This window comes from Pundamilia nyererei, unplaced genomic scaffold, assembly GCF_000239375.1.
Source record: "Pundamilia nyererei isolate P.nyererei 1_Seehausen unplaced genomic scaffold, PunNye1.0 scaffold00138, whole genome shotgun sequence".
NCBI lineage: Eukaryota > Metazoa > Chordata > Actinopteri > Cichliformes > Cichlidae > Pundamilia > Pundamilia nyererei.
In genome coordinates, this window is record NW_005187539.1 from 899,928 (window position 1) to 910,761 (window position 10,834).

At 39.5% G+C, this 10,834-nt stretch overlaps 2 protein-coding genes across 6 annotated transcripts; one reads left to right on the forward strand and one right to left on the reverse strand.

Moving 5' to 3' along the window:
* Positions 1-1,227, forward strand: LOC102204620 (transcription factor HES-7-like). Its single transcript, XM_005744083.1, has 3 exons — positions 1-63; positions 384-476; positions 597-1,227. The coding sequence occupies exons 1-3, from the start codon at positions 1-3 to the stop codon at positions 1,116-1,118; spliced, it is 678 nt and encodes a 225-aa protein (XP_005744140.1). The 3' UTR covers positions 1,119-1,227.
* A 1,679-nt stretch (positions 1,228-2,906) lies between these two features.
* On the reverse strand, positions 2,907-10,347 carry LOC102216163 (NACHT, LRR and PYD domains-containing protein 1). 5 transcript variants are annotated; one of them, XM_013913588.1, is made up of 11 exons: positions 10,218-10,281; positions 8,992-9,040; positions 8,801-8,874; positions 8,448-8,662; positions 8,102-8,346; positions 7,012-7,140; positions 6,268-6,421; positions 5,815-5,844; positions 5,442-5,483; positions 3,543-3,581; positions 2,907-3,349 (listed from the first exon to the last, which is right to left on the reverse strand). In XM_013913588.1, exons 1-10 carry the CDS (start codon positions 10,244-10,246, stop codon positions 3,565-3,567), a joined length of 984 nt encoding a protein of 327 aa, XP_013769042.1. In that variant the 5' UTR covers positions 10,247-10,281; the 3' UTR covers positions 2,907-3,349; positions 3,543-3,564. The 5 variants fall into 5 exon arrangements, with proteins under 5 accessions (XP_013769042.1, XP_005744092.2, XP_013769043.1 ...); XM_005744035.2 differs by lacking the exon at positions 10,218-10,281 and adding an exon at positions 10,105-10,208 and having other exon boundaries at positions 8,801-8,871; XM_013913589.1 differs by having other exon boundaries at positions 2,908-3,349; positions 8,992-9,070; positions 10,274-10,347.
* Positions 10,348-10,834: the final 487 nt, after the last annotated feature.

Below are 10,834 nucleotides of genomic sequence, written 5' to 3' on the forward strand. Positions count from 1 at the left end.
ATGGGACCATCGGTTGGTAGGAAGCTGTTACATGAGGCGGAGGAAGCAACAAATAATAGAAAGGTAAAGGAAGTCCAGATACCTGTCAAGTGACGTGATTTCATTTCATATAGTGATTCTCTGTTATTACCACAATAACAATCAGATTCATTGAAGATTAAAGCATCAGCTTTGTCAAAATTTCAGTAATTTGGAGATATGAAAAAGTTTGTATAATTTAGTAAGCTGAATTCCCTCTAATCATTTAGTCATTTCCATTTGCTCCTTTTTTTTGCTTTTCTTTGGTAGTTTTTCTTTTTACGCGGTATATAATTAAACAAAATCAGGAAACCACGTTTAGACTTTGGTTTTCTTTTCTTTTTTTTCTTTTTTTTTTGCGATAGTTAATAAAATCTCAGGTGGAGAAACGTCGGAGGGACAGAATGAACCGCAGTTTGGAGTGTCTGAGGACCATGTTTCTGCAGGAGCCACAAGAAGTAAGAGAAATTTTTAGTTCTCTATGAATTTTATAGAAATAAATCGATGTGGTTCATACTTGTGGTTTTTATTAATTTATTATTATGAAACATGAAGGTTAACTTGCTGCTCTCATGCAGGGGTCCACTCAGCACCGAGTGGAGAAAGCTGAGATACTGGAGCACACAGTCCTCTTCCTCCAGAACAATGCCAAAGGAGACAAGACTACAGGTGGACGTGGGGACCAGAAACGCTCCTTCCAGGACGGTTTCTCCACTTGCCTACAGACAGCTGCGGGGTTTCTGGGCCCCGAGGGGAAAGGGTCGGAGCTTGGATCGGCGCTGGATGCAGCTTTTGCCGCTCGTTTGGCCCGTTCACACTCACAGCCCGAAGGTCTCCAAAGCAGAAACTTTTTGCCGCACGCAAAGTTTATTCTGCGGGTGCTGAGGCAGAAGTCCAAGCTCAGACTCCCGGCACGTGCCTCAGGGGAGAAACGTTTGATCCGACCTTACCCACTCCCACTCCAACAAAGGTTTCCCAGAGTCCCCAAACAGCCTCAGAAACAAAGAGAGTCCGAGATCAGAGCAGAGAGAGGAGCGACCAAACAGAGCTCAGCCCAGAGCTCCCCGTCCAGCCACACTTTGTGGAGACCTTGGCCCTGATCACCAGGCAGGGACCTCAGAACAATCAATGACTATAAACTATTTGGCAAAAACACACAACTTCTTTTTAAAAACTGTAGTCTTATGAAGACGCATAACTTCAGGTCCTGTAAATATTGTAAATACCCGAGTATGACTTGATCTGTATGTGTAATAGGGTTGATTCACTGTTTTAAATACTTTTCAATGAGCTCAGTCAGCCACGTAAGTGGCTCAGGGGAACGGGGACTCTCTCAGGCTGCGACACAGGTGAGCTGGATCAGCCGAGCGGTCCAGCTGGGATTGCTGCGCTGAAGAGCGAGTGAAGAGGTGAGTTTCACGAAGCCGAGGAGATTTTGTCCTCTTTGATGCGCTACTAAAAGCTGCTACTATGTGCCGTCATGATTAAAGAGCATGCTGCGGTAGTGGATAATGACTGAGTGTCCATCCATCACATTTCCAGGTGTGGAAGCTCAGGGTTTGAGGCTGGGAGACCCACGCAGACCTTCATATCCACCTCTCTGGTGGAACGAGCGACACCTGTGTCTCTGTGTACAACATCACTTCTATTCAATCTGAAGATATTTCTGGTCGGTTTTTGCACAATAATTTATTCTGGATTTCTCCCTATGGCGAGCTGTACTCTTCAAAGTTAAAACAACCAAATAAATCTTTAAAAACATGTCAGATGATTGTTTCAAGATTAAAGGAAACCCGGAGGCCTTTTACTCTTTCAGCTCTTTTTAGTCCGAGGCAGAGGTGTGAAGCTCGACCTCCTGCAGAGTTACATCCTCCAGGTGTGAAGACTGGTCATGAAATGAAAGAGCTCAGCAGCTCTCACTTCAAAGACATCATAGCCATTGTCGCACTTTATTTACTGGCACTGAAAGACTTTTGGATTAAGATTAGTTAATATAGTTCAGATAATTTAAGACAACTCAATAATAATAATAATATTAATAATAATATTAATAACTACATCCACTTTTTTCTGCATCATCCAGTTTCATTTCTCACAGTTGCCTTTAAACATATTTACAATAGCAGGATCCATTAAAGTCAAGATCATTTCACATAATTAACACACAGCTCACGCCTGCGTTTGTTTCCTTTGTATTCAGCGTCTATCCTGTCACCAGCATCGCCCCCAGCTGCTCAGAGGTCATTTGTTTTCCACGCGTGTGTGGTGTCAGGTCCCAGGGAGCAAAACGTGTCTTAACCCCGTAACAATCAGTGGCATTTTTTCCCCTATCGTCACCGTTAGTTTCAAACTATATCGTAGGCTTTATGTGACACCATGATAAAGTGGCACCGTCTCAATGCTGGTCATCATGCCCTTTTGCTGCTAAAGTATTTATACCTACATTCTATATTCATACTTGTACTCAGGTTGGTACTCTATTGTATTATTTTATTACTTGTTTTTCTGTTTTGAAAAAAAAACAACCCAAAAACTTTATTTAATACTTTTTAAATTCTGTTTTTTAAATTCTGTTTCTTCGTTCCACCTCATGTAAACATGTGATGCGAATGACAAATAAAGCTCCTTGAATCCTTATAGTTCTCATACACATTTTATATGAAGTGCAATTTATGGACCGTGAATGCCTCATCACTTCCGGCCCTGCAGCTCGTTATAGGCAACTTCCCCCGACAAAACCTTTTCTCCATTAATTTCAATCTTCTGAAGAAAATAACTGTAGTAACGTCTTGACAGAGTTTTACTGCTTTATGGCTCAGTCAGCACCATTATACTTGTATATTATATATAATGTACATGTATATATAACACCAACCCCTGTTATACTGTGGTTCTGTTATTTGACTCATGTGCATCTGATAAGGATTCTTCCTGAATGTCTGTGAAGACATTCCCCCACTACCTGCATCCAAACAAGTGACAATAAATAAAGAATGGATGGATGGCCCACATTCTGTGCAATCAAAAGGCAAAACATTTTATTAGATAAACAGTGAGTTTTTAAAAGAAACTTTGGATCATGATGTCTGATGGCATATATACCAGGTCTTGGTTTTTACATTTCTTGAAAAAAATCTTTGGTCACTTCCACAGACTGCTAAGTGTAAGTCTACGCAAGAGATCGAACAGGCCTGACTGGTCTGTGTTCTCCAGTTTGTCATCTGGGATGCAAGAAAGTTCAGTAACGATGTTTCCGTGCCTCAGAAACAACTTAAATTCATTGAGCTTCTCCCTCCTAAAGCCTCTCTCCATCTGATGCTGCCGTTGGTCCCTGATGAAGTCAAGTCAAACAAACAAAGGGGTATGACTTGACCATAACTTAACTGGCGGATAACTGATGACAAGCTACACATCCAGTTCAATCACAAGCTTATTAACACAATTTTAAAACTATAAATCATCCACTTGCATCCTATCACATTAAGATTTGCAGCATGAAGTCAGAGTAAACTGATGTTACTTACTTTCTGCATCACTGCAGGCAGCTTATTCACAGTGTTTGTCTAGGAGGAAGAAAATGATAAATTACAGGATGCTTTTATAAGTATTTTATAAATATTTAGAATACAAAAGGATCACATCCGACGTTTCTTTTTTAGATTTGGGAAGTATTTTCCTAATTCATCTCTATGGGTTTGAAGTTGAGATTTGCCAGGCTGAAACATTTTAAAGGACTGGATTAGAGCAGAACAGTTTCAGATCATTTGACTGCACAGGGCCTGCAACACTGTATTTGAATGCAAACAAATGTTTGAGCAGGCTGCTGGGAAGATTCATACTAGTCCAATACTACAATCACTTTCAAAGTGCCAAGCATGAAAGCTGCGTTTCAAATTAATAATTAAAATAGTAAAAATCACTGCTGCAGGTTGTAAGAATTAAACTTGCAGGTTGTCTGTTATCTTTACAGTCTGTGTTAAATCATTTATGCATCATAAATTAAGAATAAAACCTAATGAAAAAATATTTTGATGTGGTTCTGTTGGCTTCATCAGGTGAGGGCCTCCAGCTCGCACTGGAACGGTTCGCAGCAGAGTGTGAAGCAGCGGGAATGAGGATCAGCACCTCCAAATCTGAGGCCATGGTTCTCAGCCGGAAAAGGGTGGAGTGCCCACTCCGGGTCGGGGATGAGTTCCTGCCCCAAGTGGAGGAGTTCAAGTATCACGGGGTCTTGTTCGCGAGTGATGGGAGCCGGAGATCGACAGACGGATTGGTGCTGCGGCCGCTGCACCGGTCCGTCGTGGTGAAGATGGAGCTGAGCGTAAAAGCAAAGCTCTCAATTTACTGGTCGATCTACGTCCCTACCCTCACCTATGGCTACGAGCTGTGGGTAGTGACTGAAAGAACAAGATCGCGGATACGAGCGGCGGAAATGAGCTTCGCCCAAAGGGTGGCTGGCCTCTCCCTTAGCGATAGGGTGAGAAATTCAGTCATCCGGGAGGGGTTCAAAGTAGAGCCGCTGCTCCTCCACATCGAAATCAGCCAGCTGAGGTGGTTCGGGCATCTGACAAGGATGCCTCCTGGGTGAGGTGTTCCAGGCGTGTCCCACCGGGAGGAGGCCCCGGGGCAGACCCAGGACACGCTGGAGAGATTATATCTCATGGCTGGCCTGGGAACGTCTTGGTGTTCCCCCAGATAAGCTAGAGGAGGTGGCTGGGGAGAGGGAGGTCTGGGGCTCTCTGCTTAGGCTGCTGCACCTGCGACCCGGCCCCGGATAAAGGGAGGGAGGGAGGGATGGAAATATTTGTCTCAAGGTTGTCTGCACAAATATTTTTTACAACAAATATTCACATTGCATGCTGATACTGCATGTCAATATATGAATCAGACTCTGTATCAACAGATATTCACTATCAAAGGACTCGAATCCAGATTAGAGCCACAAAAACTTTATCCGAATATTTCCTGGCTTTAAGTGTTGTGACGGTTAACAATTATTGTTTCACCGAGTACACAGTAAGTGTGGATGAAGCAGAACGAGTATTACTGGGTATAAAGAGTGGAAAGTTTTGTTTAATTATTACCCTCTGTAGCCTTTAATGCCCCAAACCAGTGTTTTTTTGGCTCAACTGAGTTCACCTGCCCCCCGTCATGGTTCTTGAATCTGTTCTTCCTCAGTCTCTGTTAAGTCATCATCTCATCTCATTCAAAGTCCTTCACCCTCCCAATGTTTGTTTTTTTCTTCTAGGATATTGGTATTCGTTTATTTTCCCCAGTTTCCATTCTTGATTAAAAGTTCAGTTCAGTTTTAAACTTCTCTTACAGTCTTAGTTGTGTTTGCAGTGAGGTCCTGAGTAATTTTAGTGCAGAAATGTGAAAATCATTTACTGAGAAGAGAGCAGACTTAATATTTGTGAACTTACCAACAGTAGTGACACCGGTTACTCCCCTCGAGGATCTTGGACCTGTACAGAAAATATTAAAATGACTTCACACTTATTATAAATCACTGGCACTAAATAATCTAACCGTTTTGTTCTCAAAATGTCTGAAATGTAATCTTTTTTCAAATTTGTCCTGAACTTTCTCTCCCTTATGCACTCACAACATTTCTACCTTTGAATCACTTATTGCCTGAAAGTCTACATTTATCACTTCAGATGGGTCTCTAACATGAACCGTTTATAAGTGAAACTGCACAACATGCATTCTTCTAGATGCAAAAGATTAATAACAAGAACACAACACTGAATACTTTTCTACTTGATAGATTAGCGAAAGCTGTTTGGATCTCACCTTCCCCATAACCAGACTTTGGATGATCGTCTGAAATAAAATACAAAGCAAATAAAAATCTAAACAGTAAATGTTATTTTACAGTCACCATAAAGATTTTATACAAAAAGCTACGTGCTATCTGAAGTATTCTATTTAATAGTTAAACGTGATATATTCCAATCTCTTTGAAATAATAATCGACAAGTGAGCAAAATTTAAATGGCTCCAGCCAAATAAAAAGGACCCTGAAAGCTTTGGTGAGTGGGTTGGGATGAATTTTAAAAAAAAAAAAAAAAAAAAAAAAAAACTTATCAAAGCTATGATCTCCATCTTTAAGTAAAAATATATTAAAAACATATTCTTTGAGAATATCATGTTTTCTGACAATAGTATATTAAAAATAACAGTATCTAACCCTTTGAGAGTGCATTAAGATATACAAATTTGATTTGTTTCATTTCAATTACTGACCTTTTTGGAGTTTACAGGTCCAGACAGGTTCATACACCGGTTCATATTTTTTGGACAAAGCATACTGAAGTTTTAGATTGAAGCATCCTTTGGGATTTTCAATGTACACTTCATAGAAGTTGGAGTCCTGGCCATTATATCTGAGGGTTATTTTCTAGTTAAAAATATAAGAGAGAAGGGAGAAGAGTTAGTCCAGTTCCATCAGAAGCAAAATAATAAAAATAAAAGACTGCAAAGAGTCAACTGAATATGCAGCTGCTCTGTGACTTAACCTGGAAATCTATCAGCAAGTCTGATGACAAAGCTTCTGGTGAAAGTCACCAATTTTTCAGTGCTTCTGGTCCACACAGTGGATTCTCAGGCCAGTATTTCAATTATGCCCACACGTTCTTTATTGAGGAACAGAGACGTTTAACAAGGTAAATAAAAAGCTAAACCATCTTTGGGTGACAGCCGATGATTTCCAGATTGCATTCCAGCAAATGCAAAACCTGCTCTAAGTAACCGATTGAAAGAACTATTAGTGGACTACAAATGGAAACCAGAAATCTTCCTGACTCTTGCTCACAGGACAGTGTATTCAAATGCATTTATCTATTCATAGAGTAGTGAAGAAATGTGACAATATCTTACTGCAGATTCCTCTGTGATTCCCACCCATACTGGTCACACTATTTACAACCCGTCGTAAAAATGCTCTGATCCTAAAGCACCACAGTTGCTGACAGAGTGTAAAAAGCGTACCTTTGGTTGAATTTCTGCCGAGTCGGTGTCGGCTGTGAGGGAGAAACCATGATGCATTTTGAGGTACTCATCTGGGCGTGGCTTGGTAATTTTTTCATATCCATAACACAATTCTTGCTTGTCCACTTTCTGTGAGGAAAAAAAAAATATTCAACTCAGTATTATCCAATCACAACACCAGGTGCCTCAAGGTGCTTTCTGTGTGAGGTAAAGACCCTACAAATATACGTCAAGTCCAAAAGTCCTTCAGGATTGCCTCAGCATTTCCATCTGTTGTCTTTAAATACAGTTTAAAAACAATGTATTGAGTTTACTCTAAATTAGTGTAAATACATTTGAAGAAAAAGTGCTGTCGCCGAGAATAAAGAATTAAAATAATATTTATAACACTCTACTTTTGTATCCTGTTTGTTTCCAGAACTCTAGGATTATATTTCATATATAATTTATATTCAGCTTTTCATTAACAATTTTATAATGTTATTATCTGCTGTGGCTATAAATCAGTGAGATTATATTTTACTTAAGTCGGTAAAATGTAACATTATCTGACAGACAGATCTCATGACTCGTACATGAAGATTAACTGTTTTCTGTTGTCACTGCAACTGCATTCACATACATCATTAATCCATGGGTTACCAAAACAAGTGTTTACAGCCAGCTTATAAAAAGAAAACTGAAATATTTTCCACAAATGTATACATTCTATCTTAAAGTAAAATGACTTCCTTCTCTTAATATTCACTTTTATCCCTTCATTCTTTTTTTAATTATCTTAAAATAACTTTTCTTATGAAATACTACTCTCCAAATTTGAACATCTATCTTCTAATGAAACAGACCATATAAGTAAGATTGCCACCTTTCAAAGTTTGTGAAGTCCCTGAAACACAATCGCAATTTCCCTAGAGTAGACCAGAGGAGTCTTCCCTTTCTAGTAATTAGAAAGAATGCATATTCCGCATTGGCTCCACTTTTCAGCCCTGCAAGTTAAAGCCATCATTCAACTACAGCATATGCCTAATACTCTATTGGGGTCAGTCTGAGTCTGTGTTATTTTTCCTGTGACAAATACAGATTCAGTTACCCGTTGTAGAGCAGGATCATTTGGAATCACAAAGACGTGGAGTTTGAGGAATGGGGTGTTGGGTTTGTAGTATAGCAACACATTACAGCTGATTTTAACAGGGGGGCCCATCTTCATCACGACTGCTTTCGGAAAGTAAGTTAACTCGTTTAACTTGACGTGTGATGCTGTGACCTCACGCACTTCTTCTACAAAATCTCCGCAGTCATCTAGATGCAGGACTGCAAACTTGTCGGGGATGTCATCTGCACAAAAATACACAGAAAACACAAAGAGAAAGAAGAAAGTTCGGATCAGAAATGCAAAAGGTTTTTAATATATTAGTAACTTCTTCATGTCCTCTTACCTATACAAACCCAGTGTGGCAGGTGCATTTCACTTAACTGCCCAGCAGTGACTGCAACATCAATTACAGGACCTGCAGGCATGTACTGTCTGCTTTCCACTCTCTCCATGTGTCCTCCCCAAGAGCAGAAGTGGTACTGAAAGCTGATCTTTTCCTTACAAACCCAGCGCAAGCCAGAGACACTGCATTCAAAGTCTCCCGCTTCAGACTGAAGGCTAAAGTGAAAAAATAAAAAGGAACACAGCGTCATTTTTAACACTTCATTTTATATCAAATGCAGAATTAAGATTTTGCAAAACTGGGTCTTCTTCTGGCAAAGAAATCTGAATCACTGTTGATTTCCCGTAATTCACCTGTAAGTTGGAGCCTTGTCTGCATCTGTAGTGTTCACCCCAGGCTCAAGTTTAGTCCAGTTGCTGGAATGCTGCTGCAGAAGACAATCAATTAAATAAGTGCAGATTTTACATTGTGTAACACCACATATATGAACAAATACATATTTAAAAAATTAATGAAAGAAACGTGAGTGAATGTATGAAAGTACCATCATAGTTGCACAACCCTCGATCTCAGAGCTTCTGGAAGCTTCTTGTCTTGAAACACAGAGAATTTAAGTGGACAAACTACAAAATACAGTGCAAATGAAGCTATTTAGGTCAGGATGCTTCATGAGAGTTAAGAAAACACACTCAAACATCAGTCTCTATTTTATTCCTTAGCTGTCCTCTCCTATCAAGTAAGCCAAGTGATAAAACTTAAATCTGGGTCCCCTGAAGTGTCATTTCCACACAGAGGAAACCTGTTTGCATCAAAAAATTCCATGATTTTTGCACACTGACTAATCAGCCTCTCATTTCTCTAATTTGCACCTCATCTTTTGCTATACTAAACAATGTCTCAATTGCTGAAATAGATCTGGAAAAGAGAGGAGCCTTTGACAGAGCACCATAATCACGAACGCAGAGGTCTAGCCTGAGTATTTAAAAGAAAGGTATAAAAGGAGAATAGGTGGAATATACAAACCACTGCAGGAGGAAGAATCTACAGACAAAATGTTTGGATTCATACTTTGCTTCAGTTATTTAAGATGTTTAACTTCATGATCGAACTGTCTTACGTCCACTGTGTGAGATTAAGGGGGGGGAAGGGTAGAGTTTTTCACATGTTGTGAATTTAATTAAAGGTTATTCAAACTATTAAAAAGGCTATGGACAGAGTTACACTGTAATGAAATCACGATAAGCAATCATGAGGCGACAGCAGACACCCTGCATCCCCTACCGAACGATTTTGAAATTGTTTAGATTAATTTCAAACCACCTCATATTTCAGCAGCCTGCTACTAAATAACTTTTAAGAATATTAAAATGTTAAAAGGCCTTTAAAACTATCATTTTTAGAACAAAAACCTGCTGCAGAAAGACTGAATGATAGCTCGTATACAGACAAACTATGGCGTTACATTCAGTTGACGCTAAACGCGGAAATAAAGCTCACTCGCTTTCTCTCCCGTTGTTTTACGACTTGCTTATTTAAATTAGAAGCTCTGAAACGGGGAAAAGGTTAGGAAACAGCAGCTGGCTCTTTCAATAACACGCTCAAACCAGTGAAGTCTAAAAGTTAGTTATAGCCTTTAAAATAGCGTCCCCACACGAACCGTTTCTCCAGCCTCTTCACTCCTAACATGAACGCTCACTTCCCTGCGCACAGTCACAATGCAGTTTGTGTAACAACGGTGCATTTGTCTTATATGCTAATACTTCAACTTACATGGAAAAAAGTTTATGTGTTTTTAACATTCACACCAACTACAAGACAAAAAATACCTTTTCCTGTATCCTACACAAGCCCCGCCTCCTGACCGAGTTCCACCAATAGAATCTCCGGGTTCTTTTCCTGGTTTGTGACAAGCTGTAGCAACATCCGGTTGTTTAAATGCCATATATCCGTCCAATGATTATCTTCACAAGAAATTCAATATAGATACGACCGCATGCACTTTCTGCAGTACTGATGTTGAAACTACAGAGCATATTTTTTAGTTCCAGATGATTTTCAGTACTGGTTAACTTCTAAAAATTTTGACTGCCCTTCTCTAACCTTTCAAGTAATTAGATTTGGCCTACAAACAGAAAATAAAAAATAGACTTTGGGATTAACAACTTATTTATAGTTGCAAAATTTTTCATTCACAAATGTCGCTTCTTGAAAACGTGTTTTGCTGGCTTTAAAATGAAGTCCTGCTGTGGAAGGCTTCATTGGATAAGTGTAACTTAGCTCACACCTTACTTGAATTTTTGATGCAGCTTTTCAATTGATGTAGCTAGATTGTATGTGCGTACTTTTGTTTTTTGTTTTTACTTTTATATGATAGGTCACCTTACTGT

What these genes read in the sequence shown, in the direction of transcription:
- LOC102204620 (XM_005744083.1), top strand. Translation starts at nt 1, where the DNA reads ATGGGACCATCGGTTGGTAGGAAGCTGTTACATGAGGCGGAGGAAGCA. An exon ending in AAGCAACAAATAATAGAAAG is followed by an intron (nt 64 to 383) that starts GTAAAGGAAGTC and finishes TTTTTGCGATAG; the next exon opens with TTAATAAAATCTCAGGTGGA. An exon ending in TTCTGCAGGAGCCACAAGAA is followed by an intron (nt 477 to 596) that starts GTAAGAGAAATT and finishes GCTCTCATGCAG; the next exon opens with GGGTCCACTCAGCACCGAGT.
- LOC102216163 (XM_013913588.1), bottom strand. Translation starts at nt 10,246, where the DNA reads ATGTTAAAAACACATAAACTTTTTTCCAT. An exon ending in ACACATAAACTTTTTTCCAT is followed by an intron (nt 9,041 to 10,217) that starts GTAAGTTGAAGT and finishes CTGTGTTTCAAG; the next exon opens with ACAAGAAGCTTCCAGAAGCT. An exon ending in GCCACACTGGGTTTGTATAG is followed by an intron (nt 8,347 to 8,447) that starts GTAAGAGGACAT and finishes ATTTTTGTGCAG; the next exon opens with ATGACATCCCCGACAAGTTT.